Genomic DNA, 20,878 nt, shown 5'->3' with positions numbered 1-20,878 from the left:
AATTGAGGAAAAGTACAAACCAAGATGCAGGAACAAATTTAGATTAAGTATGTTCAGCCGAACCAAGAGAGAGTTGAGGAAGTTGAACCCTTGGAAGGTCAAACTAGAGAAGAAGCCAAAGTTAAGTTCCCAAAAAAATCTAGACATCCATGGCAAACAGGAATGCACCATAGGGTTGCTGAAGAAAATGGGCCAAGTCAACCAAAAGAGTTGGAAGAAGAAGAAGCTCTTCAGCCACAGCTTCGCAGGTCCACAAGACAAAAAAGGGCAAATCCCAAATATGCAAATGCAGTTTTGACTGAAGAAGGAAGAGTACAAAAGCCAACTTCATTTGAAGAAGCATCACAGAGCATAGAATAGAAGAAGGCAATGGTGGAAGAAATTCAAGCACTAGAATAGTTGCCAATGCATAAGGATGTGAAACCCATATCCTCCAAATGGGTTTACAAAGTGAAGAATTGGCCTGATTGATCAATTGAAAGGCATAAGGCTCGACTAGTGGCTCTAGGACTCTCTCAAAAACATGGACTAGATTATGAAGAAAAGTTTAGCCCAATAGCAAAAATTACCAACATGTCTTGCTTGCACTTGCAGCCAGCAAGTCTTAGAAGCTTTGGCAAATGGATGTAAAGAATGCATTTTTGCATGGAGAATTACATAGAACCACATACATGGAACAACCCAAAGGGTTCAAGAGCAAGGAGCATAGAAACTATGTGTGCAAACTAAAGAAAGCATTATATGGATTAAAACAAGAACCGTAAGACAGCAGAATTCCTAATGCAAAGCAGCTACTCAGCATCACCAGCGGATTCCAACTTGTTCATGAAGGCCCAAAAAGGAAGATTGGCAATAGTGCTCGTATATATTGATGATTTGATCATCACTAGGGATGATCAAGTGGTGATACATCAAACCAGAGCTAATCTTTCAATTCCATTCCAAATGAAGGAGCTTGGAGAGCTTAAACATTTTCTTTGTCTCAAGGTGGAACAAACTAATTAAAGATTATTTCTTATGTCAACAAAAGTATGCAACAGATCTTTTGCAAAAATTTGGGATGATCGAAGGCAAGCCACTTTCCACTCCAATGGAAGCCAATGCAAGACTTTGCTTAGTTCAGGGCAAAGTCTCAGAAGATGTGAGGATTAATCTACCTCACAATGACACAACTAGATATATCATTTGTGGTTGGTATGGTAAGTTGGCACATGCAGAAACCAAAGAAGACTCATCTAGATGCATTACGACGAATTCTAAGGTACATGAAATGAACTTTTGACTTTGGGCTCTTGTATAGTAAAGGAGGAACAAGTGAAATTAAACGGTATTGTGATGCAGATTTTGCTAGTGATCATGACACACGTTGTTCGACTACTCGGTACGTGTTCAATCTTGGCTCTGGAGCAGTCTCTTGATGCAGTAAATGACAAACAACAATTTCATTATCAACTACTGAGGCAGTGTATAGGGCGGCAGCAGTCACAGCACAAGAAAGTACATGGTTAATGCTGCTTACGAAGGATCTTCACCAAACAATTGATTATTCAATAGAACTATACTGTGATAATCAATTAGCAACACGGCTGACACAAAACTATATATTCCATGCAAGAAGTAAGCACGTAGAGGTGCATTATCACTTGATCAGGGAGAAATTATTGCAAGGAGAGATTGAGATGAAGTACATCAAGACTAAAGACCAAATTGCAAACCTACTTACCAAAGGACTCAATGGTGTCAAGTTCGAAGGATTCAAAAAGCAATTTGGTATGACTTCTAGGATGACATTGAAAGAGAGTAGTCATTTAGGAAGAGTGTTCAGAGAGCACCAACTTTCTCTCTCTCTCTCTCTAGAAGCTTCTTCCACTAGAAAGTTCCTGATATCAGAATGATTAAATTCTGTATTTCTTGAAAAATTTTGTACAAGACAATACAAACTACTTATAATACAATCTCTGCTCTAAATATGGAAACAATCTCCTAAAAGAATCTCATTCAATAATATACAATAAATATCCCCCTAAATCTCTCCAATATACACAGGATCTCTCCAATATACATGGGATTTCTACACTCCCCCCCAAGTTGGATCATACATATTGATCATATCCAACTTGCAGATGAAATCATCAAAACTCTGTTGGGCTAACCCTTTGGTAAAGATGTCTGCGGTTTGCTCGTTGGTAGGTACATACATCATACAAATGGTTCCTTCTTCAACCTTTTCTTTGATAAAGTGTCGGTCCACTTCTACATGCTTAGTCCTGTCATGTTGAACTGGATTGAGAGAGATACTGATGGCTGCTTTGTTGTCACAGTAGAGTTTGATAAGGAATTTCACAGGGATCTGTAATTCTTCCAAGAGTTTCCGAGAGTCTTTTTGGGTGAATGCATGTGTTGGCATACCACACTAACTGCAAATGCAATGTCGGGTCTGATATGTGATAGATAGATGAGTTTACCAACCAATCTCTGATACCTCTCCTTTTCAACTGATATTTCGGAGTCTTCAACTCTCTTTACTGCTTCAACGGGGGTTTCACTAGGTTTGCATCCAAACATGCCAATTTTAGTGAGGAGATCAAGGATATACTTTCGATGAGAGACATTGATACCCTTTTTTGATCTGGCAACTTCCATTCCTAAGAAGTATCGCATTTGTCCCAAGTCTCTAACTTCAAACTTAGCAACTAGGACTTTCTTCAATCTTCCCATCTCCATTGTATCATCTCCAATTAGGATTATATCATCAACATACACAATCAGAATTGTTTTCTTACCACTTTTAGACTAATCAAAAAACATTATGTGATTTGACTGCCCTTGTCGGTATCCTTGGTTTTTTATCACCTTCGCAAATCTGTCGAACCATGCTCTAGGAGATTGTTGGAGTCCTTATAGGGACTTCTTGAGTTTGCATACTATGTTTTCTTCACCTCTCTTACTGAAACCTGGAGGTATCGTCATGTAGACTTCTTCTTCTAACTCGCCATTTAGAAACGCATTCTTAATGTCGAGTTGCTGCAGTGACCAATCCAACTTGGCTGCCAAAGACAAGAGGACCCGAACTGTATTCAATTTTGCCACTAGTGCAAATGTCTCCGTGTAGTCAATGTCATAGGTTTGTGTAAACCCTTTTGGAACAAGTCGGGCTTTATCCCGTTCAACTAACCCATCAGCTCTATATTTCACTATGAAGACCCATTTACAACCAATTGGCTTCTTCCTCTCGGCAAATTCATAACGTCCCAAGTTCCATTCTTTTCCAAAGCCCACATTTCCTCCATTACAGCTTCCCTCCATTCAGGAATCTTCAAGACTTCCTGGATATTCTTTGGAAATTTTATCTTGTCAAGGTTAGAAGTAAAAGCACTATATTCTGTAGATAGGCTTTTATAAGACATGCATTTTGAATAGGGATATTGAGTGCATGACCTAGTTTTTTTTCTGACTGCAATGGGTAATTGATGTCATCAAGTACAGGCTTATCAGAAGGGAACTCATGGCCATCTATTACCAGATCAGGATTGGGCATGGACTCATGATTGCTCAAAGCTATCACCGGTTCCAACTCTCTTAGTGCCTCAGGTATGAGATTCTCCCTATTCTTTGTGTTTGTCTTTCTTGAGTAAACAAGTATTTCTGTGTTGTTTTGTTTTTCTGCATCTCCCCCAAATTTTAAGTGATCTCTTGTACATGATAGGTCAAGAAATGATGCAATGATAGACTCAATGTATCGCATAGATTCATCAATAGAGAAATCAAAGAACGGATCTTCACTCCATTTCTCCCCCTGAAGAAAGGACTTTGGGAAGCAAGGAGTGGTTTCAAAGAACGTGACATCAAGGCTAACAAACAATTTTTTTGTGACAGGATCATGACATTTGTAGCCTTTCTGAGTAGGAGAGTAACCAATAAAAACGCACTTAATGGCACGAGATTCCAATTTATCCCGATTGTGAGCATGAACATGAACAAATGCAGTACATCCAAATATTTTCAGAGAGAGATTGGAGTGGAGCCGAGAGTTGGGAAAACATTCTTGGAGTTTCTGGAGAGGAGTGGCAAAAGAAAGAACTCAACTAGGCATTCGATTAATGAGATGTGTAACTATTAAAATAGCATCACCCCAAAAATATTTTTTCATATTTATAGAGAACATTAATGCTCAAGCTACTTCAAGAATATGCCTATTTTTATGTTCAACAACCCCATTTTGTTGAGGGGTATCCACACAAGACCTTTGATGAACAATTCCATTTTCTTGAAGATAATGTCCTAAGATATCATTGAAATATTTCGTACCATTATCAATACGTAAAATTTGAATGTGAGTTTGGAATTATGTTTGAATCATAGAGTGGAAATTGACAAAAATAGAACAGACTTTAGTTTTATCTTTCAACAAGTAAACCCAATAAATGTGAGTATGATCATCAACAAAAGTAACAAACCATCTCGAGTGAGTGCAAATAAGAGAGCGTGAGGGCCCCCATAAATCACTGTGAATCATAGTAAAAGGTCTGGATGGTTTGTATGTGGATTTTGGAAAGGAATTACACTGATGTTTTGCATGTTCACAAATCTCACACTGAAATTCAGAAGATGTTTTATTTGAACAAATGGAAGGAAATAAACATCTTATATATTGAAAATTTGGATGACCCATCCTAGAATGTCATAAAAAATTTCACTATCCCAAGAAACAGATGTAGAATCACAAATAGCAGTTTTACATTGTTCACTCACATTCGCCTCCTCAAAGTAGTAGAGTCTCTCACTCCTTAGCACTGCCAATCGTCTTCCCAAATGATAGGTCCTAAAAAACACAATGAGAGGGAAGAAATTTAGCAGAACAATTGGAATTCTTAGTCAACTAGCTAATGGATAGAAAGTTGCAGGATAAATTAGGAACACGAAGAACGGACTCTAGTGTGATGGAGTTAGAGAGTCGGATATTTCCTTTGCCTGTAATAGACGAGAGTGATCCATCTACAATTTTAACTTTCAAATTTCCAACACTGGATGAATATGATGAGAAAAGATGATAGGCATCGATCATGTGGTCAGAAGCACCAGAATCAATAATCCAAGGAGTTTTGGATTTATAGGTTATATTCAAGGCTTGCAAAAAATTACCTCTTTGGGCTAAAGAACCCGAAGAAATATTTGTGGAATTTGAGATAACCTCTTCATCTTGTGTGTAAAGGCAATCTAACAAAGGTGCACGATCATCAACATGTAGGGCTTGCTTAAGCAGAATATGAATAGAGTCGGCACTTGGAAGCTTTGTGTGAGGAGAAGAATCATGTTTCTCATGGCCTGTGTTGTTACCATTATTCAGTAAATTTAAGCTTTCAAGTTCCTCACCCACAATTGGCTCACTCAAATCATAGTCAATGTGTTCTTTATCAGTAACCTCCATATGATCTCGTTCCATGGTTTGTGAAGAATGTAACAGCGAGCGACTCGAGTGAGCGAACGAGCGAGCGATGCGTGAACGGCTAACTGGCGAACAGGCGAAGGTTCGGCGACACCACAAGGTGAAGGTACGGCGACACCGGGAGGCAAGGGTTGTCATAGACTTGCAAGGCCCCGCAAATGAGTGATGGGCAGTAGTTGGCGACGGTGACGAAAAATGAAAGTAGGAAACCCTAAATCGAGAGGTCTTCCCTCTGATGCAGAGACGGGGCGAATCGCAGACTGAAACTCTGTTGGAGGACCTCGTAAGATTCAGATGTCATCGAACCTCTACTTTGGCCGGCGGTTTCCGCCATTGATAGCTAGGTTTAATCTCCTAGCTCTGAAACCATGAAATCAAAATGAATAATTTCTGTATTTCTTGAATAATTTTGTACAAGCCAATACAAACTACTTATAATGCAATCTCTACTCTAAATATAGAAACAATCTCCTAAAAGAATCTCACTCAATAATATACAATAAATACCCCCTAAACCTCTCCAATATACACGGGATTTCTACAGTTCCACACTCTCTCCAGAATTGTTTCTCTATCTCACTCTCTAGATTGTTCTTCCCTCTCTCTACTTCCTAGAAGCTTCTCCTTCTCTCTCTTCCAGGAAATTTCCTTTCTTCAAATAATTCTATACCGCTGTCTAGAATTTTTATCTCTATAATTCTCCCTACTTCTATCTAGAAACCCCAACTAGAGCTACTTAGAAATTTATACTTCCTCCCACTTTCAGTACCTATATAAAAGATCAAGGGTCCAATTTTGGACAAGCAGCAGAAATTGTGTGTGCTGTGTGTGGAGTGTGGACAGCAAGGAATTGCTCTGTAAGTGAGATGCTAAGAATGTTGAATCTCATCTTATAATTGTGATGTATATTAGAGTAAGGATTTTTGTTGTTTGGTGCGACTGTCTCATTGTCTTTCCAAGTGTAAGGTGCTGGGCACCTATTTTATTTCCTCAAATCAATAAGAGCTAGTCTTTCGTTGTGGTCCACCTCTTCCAATTCCCAACACAACCATCACCAAGGAAAGCGAAGAATTATTGCAACTTTCAAGACTGCAACTGCAGAAAGCTAAGAACCCTCAAGGCCTCAAGCCAGGTATGAATCTGCATTCTTTTTTCTGCAGCTGCTGGAAACCTGCAATCCTGCAACTGCATGTGCTGGAAGCTTGGAAGTTGGAACCCTCAACCCAGTGTTCTTTTCTTTTCTTTCTCTAAATTCTGCATCTTCTTGAACTTTGAAGCCATGAAGGATTGCCTGAGGGAATGAAGCCATTAACAATTGTTGTCTTTTTCCTAATTGATAATTCCATTTTGTTTAGAGCATTATGAATGATTCCATATGAAGGCATGAACCTTTGATTTAAATTATCAGTACGAACATTTAATGTTTAAACAAAATAGCTTATGCATTAGAATTTAGTTTGCTGGCTGCCGCAAATTAAATTATGTTTTAATGTTTTTTTTCCTAAATGGATCATAGTTGGATAAGAAATTTTTATTAACATAATTATATATTTAAAAATATAATTTTAACCCCCCTACGTCCTTTCCATCTTGTGTCCTTATTTTTTAAGATATTTTGTGTCGACATGTCAGACACCCATGTCCGTATTCCATGCTTCATAGGTGCACACCTTTGGATGCACCAGCATAATTCAATCCTACATTGTTTTTTGAAACAAATGTGGTTCTGTCATCCATATTAAGAGTGCATACATGCAATCGTTTATGACAGTACCTGAGAAGAAAATGCACAGTGCATTTATTCGAGAACAAATTTTGGATGTCGTGCTTGTGGCTAAAAAACATAACAATATTATAAATGTATGCTAGACAAGCCCAAAAGAAATGACTCGATGATTTCTCCAAGTCACCACATGCCTTTTCTGACCACATAATCTACAATCCAATCCAATACATATGCAAGGAAATCAATCAACTCCCAGCAACAATAAGAGCTCAAATCCCATGCAAACACATCATAGATGTTTTAACACAGACCCTACATAGAATTCAAGCCAAGTTGTTTTTTAACTTATTTCATTCTTAAAATCTCCCCTACTACCTTTGTATTTCAAACCTTTTGATATATCCATCTATATCAATTTTCAATTGGTTGGCTCAACATTGTCCCAAGGTTGGTATGCCATATGAACTGCACACGCGCAAATGGAGAGAGAGAGAGAGAGTAATAAGAATATGAAACTTACAGAATCAAATGTCTCCAAAGGAAGACTCTCCAAGTGCCTACGGATGACAGCATTTCCCTCACGATGGACAAGTTTTATGTTCTCCAATTGAGAAACATCAAGACCACCATCAGTCAACTTCTTCTCTCTTTCTTTTTCTGGAACGTCGTTAAACATCCATAGTTCTGAACCCGGTGCCAACAATGCCTCTAGAACCTGGAAAATGGCAATGGAAAAAAAAGAAAATCAATTTGAAGGGAAAAGCTCGAAAAAATATTAATCACATGCACCGATTCACATGACCGTTAAAATGAAATTTAACATTAAGAAGATGGTGAAAAATAAATGTCCTAAATAAGTATGAAAAAAAGATAATTGTGAGAAAATACAATCGTTGAGTTCCTAAATCACATAATTTTTGTCAATTAAGAAATTATTAGTGGTCTGTTTAGAAACTTGAATTTGAATTTGGAGGGTCCAAATAAAAATATATAGATTGGTTTTAACTTTTAGTGTATTGAATTTAAGCCAAATACGCAATTTACTTTATAACTCCAAATACATGGCCTTGAAATTACTTCCTTCCCAACCCATGAATTTCAAGCCTAATTTCACATCACAACCCCCAATTGTCAAAAATCTCTCACAATTGAATCAATCCATGGCAAAGCGTACTCTAGAAAAATATCATTCCAAACTCAAGGGGGGTCCATATCAATACCCACCACAAGACAAGAGAGACAATAATCTTTCAACTAATGATATTTCCTTCCATTTGAAAGAATATGATCTCTCTCGTCAAGAGGTGGCGTGGGTATCATTATGGACCACTTTGAATTTGAAGTCCTATCTTCTAATAATTTTTTAATCGACAGAAGTTTTGTGTTTTAAGTACTCTTTACAAAGGATAGCGACTCTCACTCTTGCACCCGCATTTGCTCAATTGTTTTCACTCTCAATCCTCTTTCCGGTTTCTGTCATTCATCTTGATGGCCGTGATTATATATAGATACGGAAGCAAACTTCCACAAAACGCTGCAGACCAAAAGAAAGTCCTTCGATCTGCAACTAGAAAATATTGAGGACGGGGGTTTTGCTCATATGCAATGGATACAAATTCCCCTGTCTGAGGCTAAATGGGTTTTCCAATTCTTGCCTTCACTTTCAAAATCAAAGAAGAGAACTCATTATAGAAGGTTCAGCAGGATAAAGGTTAGGGAGTTGACTAAAGAAAATCAAAAGAGTAAGTTCATAGATATTGGCCTAACAAGGCTTAATCTCGTTTTGATGATAACAAATCAAGGTTACTTAACATGTCTATGCAAGTTTTGAGTTTCAGAACTCAGGTGATCTTAAGACTTCAAGTGGATGTGCTTGAAGAGTTTGAATGAAACATCACACTTAAGGCTATGAGACATGATAATCATGAAGAATTCAAGTTATATGAGACATGAAACTCATTGAAGCAGTGCATAAAACTCAGAAGACATATTGGAAGCTTCACAACATGAAGACTGAGGAACGTAGATAGGAAAATCATATGAAAGTCTCATGTAAGTACTTCAAAACTCAATATTGATTGATTGAAGCTCCTAGGATATGTCATTGGACTTAGATACCTGATTTTTTTACATGGAAAATATTTTCTGAAAATCCAAATTAAGTTTTCCAATATATGAATTAAGTTTGGAACCAAAAATAATGAAAAACAAGGTTTGTTGAAAGGACAGGCGACTGATGATAAATCATCAGGCAACTGTGGTGCTACTATTTTGAAAATATACCAACAGAATAGGCACAGGCAACTGACCTATCGTGCACAATCGACTAACCCCATTCTGACTTTCAGAATACACTAATTTTAAAAGAGCATAGGCTATTGACCCTACGAGGACAGGCGACTGATGCGTATGTTTAAATGAGTTACAGCTCTAATCTTGTTTCCATATCTTGCATGATTGATTTCCAAATTATGAGAAAACCTTAAGGAAACTTTTTAAAACCCTAGTGCACTATATAAACGTCTTATTCTCGCACATTAGGGTAACTGAAAATTCAAAAAGAAATGAGAATGGCACGTTCATACTTTGAAAAACTCTCTGGTTATACTACTGCTGTGTTCTCTGCGAATACTCTCAGAAACTGATCTGATCTTTCAAATCTTACACGTTTGAATCAATTCTGGTGATATACTTTCGAGCTTCAACTTTCATATTGTTTATTTGAAGTATTGTTTTGAATCTAACATGTACTAATATGCTCATTCGAGGAGCGTTTATCTTGTACAAGCAATCTTTTGCTGTTTGTTGTATTGTTTGACGGTTCAGGTATTGAATCATTGCCTAGTGAGAGGGGATTCTCGTTAGAGAGGCGAACTCCACCTTTGAGGGAAAGAGGTTGTAACTTAACCTTGTAACAAAGTTGGGAAAGGAAATCCTCACAGCGCGTTGCGTGAGGCAAGGACTTAGGCTGCGGCTGAACCTTGTAAAAACAATGGTGTTCAGCTTCTTCTTCCCTACTCTTTTAATTTCTGCAAGATATAACCTGCGTGCTTGAATAAATTTTTATTATCATCTTGCTAAATATTGATTAGTGCTGAATATCAAATCTTGGTAAATATTGAATCTTGTTGAATATTGAATACTAGTGAATATTGAAACTTGCTGTATATCAAATAGTGTTGAATGCCAAGTGATTGATATTAAACATATATCAGTTGTATGATTGAGTTGTTAGATTAAAAATTCAGATAAACATACAACTCTTAATTTGTAAGAAAATAATCTAAGTAAATAATTGTAAATCAATTTTAAGATTTAAGCATACGCGCTGAAGTTAAACAAGTGACTTACAAAATTGTTTTTGAAAGAAAATATTTTTGTTGCTGAAAATCATATCTTAATACCGATTATCTCATTGAGGCTTAAATCGAATCACTGAATTTATTCTTGAGTACATTGTTGTGAACCTTCTTGATTCAAGCTGAAAGTTATATTCCGAACAAGTGCTTAACTGAATGAGTTATCTCATATTGTAAATTCAGACTGTGTATTAATTTCTACATTCGTATCTAAAGACTCCTTATTGATATAGTTTGATTGCTGCGTATATATATATATATATATATATTGGAAGATAGAATAGTGTTTGTGTTGGAAAGGGTTAAAGTAACTAAGAATTCCGCAAATAATTTTCAAATAACCCAATTCACCCCCCTCTTGGGAATACATCCTAATTTCAATAGAGTTTAGTTGACGACCAAATGCCAAGGGTTACGTTATTTGTGTTCCTAGAGGTCAAAAAGGGTTGGGATGGGAGATTTCATGCAAGAGTTGCAAGCGATTGTGGGTTTGTACAAGACAAGTACAATTGTGGTCAATCTTTAAGCAATCATAACTGCCGGAGTTGGAAAGAGGCCCTGCTTAGTTGTCTCAAATACAGTAAAGGATGGGTAGCAAAGTCGGAATTTCTTAGGTTCTCAACACTTGAGTGGTGGCAGCTGGTAGTCCATGAGTGTTCAAGGAAACTACAGAGGGGAAGGGGATGATCGCAAGGGCTCCAAAGGAGGGAGTGGGCTTTGATTGGTATCCTCAATATCATTATCCATTCGGCCCAACTTCTGGGAAACAAGCCAGGGGCTTTTAAAGGATATTTGGACCAATACTTGAACGGCTCTTAAGGAAGCTTTTACATTGTGTTTGGGAGAATGGATTCAAGCCTTGAATTAGGATTTGTCTGGACTTGGGCAAAATTCAATATAATTTTGTATTGTATTTTGTCCAAATCCACACAAATCCAAATTCAAAGCCTCTCCCAAACATAGGATCTCCAGTGCAAGAATGGGGCTATTTCCTTTTCACAGGCCTATGTTCCAGAGGCCCAATGTGCAAGTAAAGAGGTTGTGCAATTAAATACTGTTCAAGAGTCAAGCCCAACAGCAATTTCAGCATATTGGGAGTGCTAATGGTTGTATACCTCGGGCTTATGATACAGTAACAGGGGGCTTCAAAAAGGAAGGGAGCGACAGGTTTGGATTAGGGAAGAGCAAGTAGGTGGAGAAGTATCAGCTTTGTAACACATTCTAATCGATGAAAGGGGTTTGTGTGAGGAGGCAGGGTATGTCTTCTTTTGGTAGGCAGAGAGATGAGGGAGCGAGTATATTATGAAATCTAAAGAACCCTCAAGGGGAGCTTCGATGTAGGATGAAGGGTTATATGTGCAGAAGGAAGCTAATTCGATTGCAGTTGGGCTATAAATTGGGACAATGCAAGTTCAACTGATAAAAAGGAAGGAATAAATGGGGAGACAAAATCTTAGATCACCAGAAAGTCATCATTGCCTTCGGTTTTTATCGTGTCAAGGTCAGACAGGTATGGAAGGGAATCCTCAACTGAGATACTTATAATGCAGATACGAGAAAAGTTAAATTTTACATCCAATGCACAAGGCTCCCACGCCATCAGAAGTCTAGGGAGGGCAAGATGTAGTAATTCTTTGAACCTTTGACCTTCTAGTTTAGATGTAATACCCTTACCATCGAGTCGAGGCTTGTCTTTGCTGGGAGGATTTTAAAATAATGAAAAATATTGAAGTTCATAAAAAATAAATTGAAAGTATGAAATAAAGATGTTTTTGGTCACATAAATGAGGGGAACATGATAACGTTTTTGAGATTGGAGGATTGATCATATTGGAGGAGTGTGGACTTCTGGAAGAGAAGGATAGGCTACAAGGACTCATCCTATTAATGATTAGGATGTGATTCTTTAAGGGAGGATATTAGTTGGAGACAGAGGTCAAGGATCAAAAGGGGTAAAGAGGGGGATTGTAACCCTAGATTGTTCCATAAGATATAGGAAAGCTAATGGGAGGAGGAAAAGTCTTATTAATGAGCTTGAGTTAGACTCTGACTGATTGGTAAAATATCTCAAGCAAATAAGCAAGGCAATTACAAACTTCTACAGGGAATATATTCTGAAGATTGACACCAAAAAAAAATGATGATAGAGGGACTTCATTGGAGTATTGTTGATGAGGATTAGACCTCTCTGGTTACAGAGACATGTTCACACCAAGGAGGTTAAGGGCAGTGTTTGAGATGGAGAGAGATAAGGCTCCAGGCCCTAATGGTTTTCCAATAGCTTTTTGAGGTGTTTTAAAAGGATATTGTGGGGTTGTTTTCCTAAGTTTTATGGCAATGGGTTTGTGGGGTATTATTGTCTTTCATAGTACATGATATCGATTATATATATAAATATAGAATACGAAATCCAACTATTCTGTAGGATCTACAGTTGTTAAAATTTCTCTAATAGGACTGATAAAAGGTTGAAGAGGTAGGAGCATGAGCAAAACAAAGGCTCTTTCAGCAAATCACACCTATAACAGTTGTTAAGAACTAGCTTTGTAAAACCCTCGATGGAGATGATGGGAAGGGCTCTAATTAGACTTGCAAAATGAGGGAGAAATAGGTTGAAGGGCAAGTTACTTGCTCTAACAACCCGTGAGCACTGTATCAATGAAGAATCAGAAGAAGAAAAAAGAATCAATCACTTGTAGGATCTTAGGCATCACAATTAAAAAAAGTTACATCAAATCAGGCAAAAGAGCTGAATTGATTTATTTCATTGCATGTTAAAACAAGTTGATTTCAAGCATATTTATACAGGTAAGAGAGAGAGAGCTCAGAAAGCAACCAAGTAAACTTGGGGCCCAAGGCTTGACTTTTCTAACAAGGCTTGGACTCTCTTCTGGAACCATTTAAACCTGTTATCTATGCCCCAAATTGCAAAAATAAGCCTAGAACAGAGAAACCCCAATCTAGCAACCCAATGCTGCAGCCCAAGATCATATTATCGAAATGTCCCTGCAATAAAAACATATAAAGAAAAAGAAAAAAAAAAAAAAAAAGCAGCCCGGTGCACAAAGCTCCCATGTATGCAGAGTTCGGGGAAGGGGCGGACGACAATGGATCTATAGTACACAGCCATACCTTGCATTTTTGCAAGAGGCTATTTCCACGCCTCGAACCCATGACCTCCCAAGTTGGTCCCTTTCACAATTCCAAAAAATAACTTGGGCTTTTAAAATAAGGCCTTTGCCCCTTCTATTGTAACCATTGTCTCCCATCAAGGCCTGGGCTACACAATGGTGTAAGCTCATCCTCAATCGCAAACCCCTCCTCACCTCAGCCCAGCATGACTAGCCCATGATCAAACCATTGGGCTACCACCTAAGGAGCAATGTTTCCACCCTTGAAGGAATTTTGTGCATCAAATAATATTTGGCATTCCAATTCATTATTTGGTGGTGCAAGTGCTCAACATTAAAGAAAATAAGTAGAATTTTTAAAATTTAAATTTTCCAACACTCAACGTCAAACTCATATGTTTTAGATAAATTACATTTTGTAAGTTTCAACACATCAATATAATCACTTATTTATTTATCGAAAAATGGTTTCAAAGAAATATTGAAGAGTGGCATTACAAGAAACTTACCATAATCATATCGTCAATGTCACGACGCCAGCCACAGAACAGTATCTTCTCAGGATATTTTGGAGGATCAATTATGTGAGGAAAAAATCCCCTTCTTACCTGCACATATTGATACAGCAAAAATGAGATAGCAATTTTTCTAAAATGTTAAATCAATTCCATTGTTAGAAGAAAATAATGAACTTTTCTTTCCTTTTGAAATTTGAGCAATAAAAGTATTGACTTTCCGTTTGAAACTGTTGAAGTATTTGGTGAATTGAGAGGACGTAATCACAGCGATAGCTCTCTTCCTCCATTCATAATAAATGTCAGGAACTACATACCCTTACCAAACTCACATTTGTTGGCCTAACAAGGCTTCATCTCTATTTTGATGATAACAAACTAAGGATTCTAATTGTGCTTAAAGTAAATTTACAGGTGTCATAACTCATAAGCACTTTGGATCATACTTAAAGCTTAAAAGCCATGAGGAACAAAAGCTAAATGAGGATTGGCTCAAGCTTGGATGAAGATAAAGCTTCAAGAACATGAGGACTTAACTTTTATTTGATATGCATTGTTTTAGGAGTCTCATGCAAGTACTTCTCTATGTTAAGATTGTGTATGAAGCTCTTAGGATACAATTGGACATAGAGACCTATTTCTAAAACTCGGAAAATGTCTTTTCAAAACTGAAATATGTTTTAAAAGAACACAAATGAGTTTTGAAATAAAGAACATTGAATTTCACAACAAACGGAACAAAATGGTCTGGAATCAGTGTGTTCGGGCGACCGGACTCTAGGGTCAGGCGACCGAACTAAAACTGCTAGTGAAAAAGCCCAGACAGTGTAAGTTTGGGCGACTGGACCGATAGTCAGCATTGGCTTGAGCAACCGAAGTGCTACTGCTTGTTTTGAAAATTCTTTTTCCAAATGGTTCAGGAGACCGAGGCATAAGCTCGGCAACTGAAGGTTCGAGGCTGAGTTTTCAAACAGCTCGCAATTTCTTACCGTTTTGAGAATACATAGTTTCCAAACTATGGGGAAACGGTCAGATTTCAAAACCTACTATTTAAGAGCAACCCTAATCGCATTAGGGCAACTCCAACCAATTCAATCGCACACAAATCAAATTGTTTTCATCTTGCTAAAGCTGCTGTGCGCCATTCTTCATTATTGAAAATCAAAATCTGGTTTTTGCTCTTCGTTTTCAAATATCTTAGTCCAAAAAACCTTAGCTTTCTCTTGAGCTTCATTACATCTTCTTAATGATAGGTTATTAGTGATTTTATATTGTACAAATCTACTCTTCTTAGAGAGTATTCTGCTTGTACGAAAATCTGCTATATTGCTTATTTAACTTTCGATTCGGGGATAGAATAAAACTAGCAAGAGGGTTGTTCTTGCTAGAGAGGTGTCTCTACCTATTGAAAAGAGAGAGGGAACTCCACCTATTGAACGAAGAGAGTAAGGAAAATCCTCAGAGCGGGTTGCTTGAGGCAAAAACGTAGGCAGGCCGCCAAACCTTCTAAAAAATCTTGGTGTTCTTCTTCCCTTAATCTCTTTACTTTCCTGCAATTATAAATTGATAATTATCCGCTGTGTATGATTTAAAATTGATTTGGGAATTGTTGAATGCTGAGATTGATTTGAGGATACTAAGATTGATTTAAAGTTACTTGTGGATATTGTGAATGATTTAAGTTTCCTTTGAAAATCAAACGCTGCTGAAATTGCAAATTCTAAATTGATTCAATCGGCTAAGATAATGTCATTTTAGTTGATTAATTGTTCAAATACAAGAAGGATATTTGCTTGGTTAAAATTGTTGAGATTGTTTGATATTGACATATTCATTGTTTAAATACAAGATTAATATTTGTATGGTTAAATATCTATTCACCTATATTAATCTGCTGGAAATAAAATAAGCCTTGTGTCTTGATTATATATATTTAGGATTGCTCATTGGTATAGCCATTCGCTGATTAAACCTTTGTGTTGATTTAAATATTTGAAGTACGTGGTAAATACGTTTCAAAATTAATCAAGAAAGTTTAAAATATCCAATTCACCCCCCTCTTGGGACTACACCATCACTTTCAATTGGTATCAGAGCATAGGTTGTAACAAATCTTAACAGGTAGTTGCACAAAGATCACAATGACCAACCTAGGTGTATCCCCATTCGGTGAAGGACAATCCTCCACTATACTCCCAATCTTCTGTGGTGTAAATTACACCTTCTGGAAACAAAGAATGAGGATATTCTTACAAACGATGCATTGGAGAGTCTAGAGAGTTGTAATCCAAGGGAACTATGTTCCTTCTAACATTAGTGAAAATAAGGAAATTCTTAAGGAGGAAAACGAAATGAATGAGGCAGATTTGAAACAATTACATATAAACTCTAGTGCAATGAATGTCCTGTATTGTGCGTTAGACTCAAATGAGTTTAATAGGATAATGGGTTGTAAGACTGCCAAGGAAATCAGGGAAAAACTAGAGATAACCTATGAGGGAACCGTAGATGTTAGGGATAGCAGAATAGACATGCTCACCAGTGAGTATGAAACCTTCAGGATGAACCCCGAAGAACCTATATCGAGTATGTATACTAGGTTCACCAACAAATAAACTCCCTAAAACCACTTGGGAAGAACTACCCAACTTACGAAATGATTAGGAAAATCCTTAGAGGACTTCCTCCTGTTTGGGAACCCAAGGCCACTACCATAACTGAAGGCGGGAACTTAAAAGCTATAACCTTAGACGAACTCATTAGGTCACTTCTCACGTATGAAATGGCCATTAATGAAAGATCAACTAAGGTTGGAAAAACCAAGAAATCCATAGCACTCAAAGCTTCCAAAGAAAGCTCGAGTGACGAAGAAGAAGAAGAAGAAGAAGAAGAAGAAGAAGAAGAAGAGATGGATGATGATGACCTAGCTTTAATCATTAGACGACTAGGTAGATTCTTTAAAATGAATAAGAGATTTACTTGAAAATTTAGAGGATCTAAAATGGACAAAGGTGAAACTAGCAAGAAAGAAACAAAAGCAAAACCTCCGACATGTTATAACTGCAAAAAGGTAGGTTACATAAAACTTGATTGTCCACAACTCGAGAAAGAATCTAAGAAGTAGAAGAAGAAGGCAATGAAGGCCACAACTTGGGACAACTCCAGCTCAAGCAAATCGGAAAGCGACTCGAGTGATCAGGAAGTGGCAAACCTCTGCTTCATGGTGTTAAATGATGAGGTAAATTCTTACTCAAACTCATTCAATGAATCTAGTGATGAATCTTGTAATGAATCCTATGAAAGCATGCCATCATACACTGAAATACAAATAGAGTTATTTAAACTACATAAAAGCTTTGTCAAGGTGTCTAAGAGAAACAACACACTAAAAAGTGAGAATAACATGTTAATCAACAAATTAGAGTCGACTAACTCTGTTGAAAAAGAAAAGGGCTTGTATATTGCTCAACTAGAAAGTAAGATCAACAAGATGTCAAAAGAACTAGAGAATGTAAAATTACAAGCCAATTTTGAAAATGAGAAAGACTCAAAAATAACTAGTCTAGAAAGAAAGATAGAAGATCAATCTAAAATCATCTACAATTTCACAATAGGAAAAGAAAATTTTGACAAACTAGTTGGGTCTCAAAGTATGTCTTTAGACAAAGAAGGCATTGGATTTAATGGAATAGAAAATAAGAGAAAAAAGAACCTCTACATGGATTATTTTGTAAAAGCTTCTAAAAACCATGCTAGCACTTCCTCAACCAATGCATATGCACACACCACATGTTTCTTGTGTAAGAAAAAGGGGCATATAAAATTTGAGTGTCCATTTAAAAGAAAATATGTTAAAACCAAAACCGGATGAGGAAGGAAGCTCATCCGGTGACGATGCTATTGAGGAGGACTAGACGAGAGTTGTTGTTGTTATGATTGTTTAAACATCTTCTTTGGAACGATTAAAATTCTGATTGTAATATTTTTGTTTGTTTTTGTTTTTGGAAAACAGCTTTACCATGTGATGTTTATATCGCTATCTATGTTATTTGAAATCATTATCTATTGCGGTTAAGCAATACTGAACTTGCAAATTGCATGCTGAATATTGAATGATGAAATCATTGTGAACATGCTGAATATTGGATGATAAGATACTTGTGAACTGCATGCTGAATATGGAATGATGTCATACTTGTGAATTGCATGCTGGATGTTTGAAAAATTTATGTATGGCATGTATATGTTCTTGCATATCCTTTTGGCTGACGTCAAAAGGGGGAGAATAACGCAAAATATACTATATGTTTTGAACAACATATTGAGAGAACTAGAACTATATGTATGTGCACTTGCTGTGTTTGTTCACTTCGCTTGAACAATAAACCTTTCCCTGGTGATCCCTTTAGATATCTTAGGATCCTGAAGGCTGCTTCCTGGTGTGCTTCTTTTAGAGATCGCATATGCTGACTTGCTGCACTTACTACGAAAGCTATGTCTGGTCTGGTATGTGACAAGTTCTGAAAAACACAATGGGATGAAATAAATTAAGCAGAGCAATTGGAGTGTTTAGTGAGTTGGTTGACAGACAAAAGATTACAAGATAATTTTGGAACATGAAGAACAGACTCTAAAGTAATCGAGTCAGAAGTCCAAATGCTCCCTTTGCCAGCAACAGAAGCAAGAGATCCGTCAACAATTTTGACTCTTAGGTTACCAGCACATGGGGTATATGATAAGAAAAGGTGAAAAGAGTTTGTCATATGGTCAGAGACTCCAGAATCTATAATCCAGGGTGTATGGTTACAAAAGGTGTATAGGGCTTGTGAGAAATTACCTCTGTGTGCCAAATTACCCGATGGAGTATTTTTTTGGTGTCTGACCCGAGGCTTGGAGAGCAGATAGCATCTCCATGATTTTCTGTAGTTGGTCATGGCTAGAGGTGCTGCTGTTGCCACTGTCACAATGGTTGCTCGCCACTTGTTGCCTCTCGGGTTGAGTCTCAGAACAAGCTTGATAGCCTCTGGTTTTGGTGCCCTGCCATGATTTCTAATCAGCTGGCTTGCCATGAATCTCCCAACAATTATCCTTGGAATGGCCAGGCTTTCAGCAATGTTCACACCAGAGGCAGCCCTTTGGTTGTTTGGTATTTGGCCCACTGTAGGTCCCACGGGATACAAATGCTGAGCCCTCTAGTATCGTGGCTGTAGCTTCCTTCAACATGACTTTGCGCCTTGCCTCTTCACGCCTCACTTCAACAAACACTTCTCGAGTGGATGGTAGAGGTCTACGGCTCAGAATTAAATCTTGATTAAAACTTGCAAGGAACTCAAAAACTCTCTCATTTTCCAATCTCTTCTTGAATAGCGCACTGTCCTTAGCCGCCATTCTTCTTCACTAGTTAAATCCAGTTCTTGCCACAGTGCCAGCATCTCCATGTTATAGTCCGTCACCTCCCTCTCGCCTTGTTTCATCTGCCATAAACGTGTCTTAAGTTCAAATACTTCGGAAGCATTCTCCTCGTCAATGTAGGTTTCTCGGACTGCATCCCACACCTCTTTTGTTGTGGGTAAGAACATATGTGTTTTCCTGATAGTTGGCCTCATGGAGTTGATAAGCCATGAGGTAATCAAGGAATTCTCCGACTTGTGGCAAGTTCTCATGGTAGGTGGTGGTGGCTCACCCACCATGGTAGGTGGCGGTGGCTCACCTACCATGGTAGGTGGCCGTCATTCACCAACCGTGGCTGTTATTCACACTGCTGGCTGTCATTCACCAACCGTGGCCGTCATTCACACTGTAGGGATTTCTACATTTGTATTGAAAACATACTTGTACTCATATTATCCTAAGGGGGAGAACAATGAATTTGTTATTTGCTTGATGATTATGTTTATTGTGAGGGGCAGCCTTTTCAAGGCTACCTTATTTTGGTCCTTATTTGTCATGATCAAAAAGGGGGAGATTATTGGCTTAACAAGGCTTCGTCTCTGTTTTGATGATAACAAACTAAGGATTCTAATTGTGCTTCAAGTAAATTTACAAGTGTCATAACTCACAAGCACATTGGATCATACTTAAAGCTTAAAAGCCATGAGGAACAAAAGCTAAATGAGGATTGGCTCAAGCTTGGATGAAGATAAAGCTTCAAGAACATGAGGACTTAACTTTAATTTGATGTGTACTGTTTTAGGAGTCTCATGTAAGTGCTTCTCTATGTTAAGCTTGTGTATGAAGCTCTTAGGATACAATTGGACTTAGATACCTATTTCTAAAACTCGAAAAATGTTGTTTTCAAATTTGAAATATGTTTTAAAAAACACAAATGAGTTTTGAAATAAAGAACATTGAATTTCAAAACAAACTGAACAAATTGATATGGAATCAGTGTGTTCAGGCGACCAGATTGATAGTCAGCATAGGCTCGGGCAACCGAAGTGCTACTACTTGTTTTGAAAATTCTTTTTCTAAATGGTTTGGGCGACCGAGGCATAAGCTCAGGCGACCGAAGGTTCACAGCTGAGTTTTTAAACAACACGATTTCTTACCATTTTGAGAATATATTGTTTCCAAACCATGGGAAAACAGTCAAATTTCAAAACCTACTATTTAAGAGAAACCCTAATCGCACTAGGGCAACTCCAATCAATTCAATTGCACACAGATCCTATTGTTTTCATCTTGCTAAAGCTGCTGTGTGC

General features: G+C 37.6%; 1 protein-coding gene across 10 annotated transcripts in view; it reads right to left on the bottom strand.

The window, feature by feature from the left end:
* The window catches only part of LOC131164761 (ion channel DMI1), a 79,759-nt gene that overhangs the window by 17,472 nt on the left and 41,409 nt on the right, over nucleotides 1-20,878 (bottom strand). For 3 of the 10 annotated variants that reach the window (XM_058122190.1, XM_058122194.1, XM_058122191.1), the window contains 2 exons: nucleotides 14,172-14,270; nucleotides 7,693-7,887 (listed from right to left, as the gene is read on the bottom strand). The exons of 3 other annotated variants lie outside the window; for them this stretch is intronic. In XM_058122190.1, coding sequence (XP_057978173.1) covers nucleotides 7,693-7,887; nucleotides 14,172-14,270 — 294 coding nt within the window. The remainder of the gene's footprint in view (nucleotides 1-7,692; nucleotides 7,888-14,171; nucleotides 14,271-20,878) is intronic. 4 more of the 10 variants (XM_058122195.1, XM_058122196.1, XM_058122192.1 and 1 more) reach the window with 2 other exon arrangements.

The sequence above is a fragment of the Malania oleifera genome, chromosome 9, assembly GCF_029873635.1.
Source record: "Malania oleifera isolate guangnan ecotype guangnan chromosome 9, ASM2987363v1, whole genome shotgun sequence".
In the NCBI taxonomy this organism is placed as follows: domain Eukaryota; kingdom Viridiplantae; phylum Streptophyta; class Magnoliopsida; order Santalales; family Ximeniaceae; genus Malania; species Malania oleifera.
Note: the sequence above shows the minus strand (reverse complement) of the source record. Positions and strands in the feature narration are given on the sequence as shown.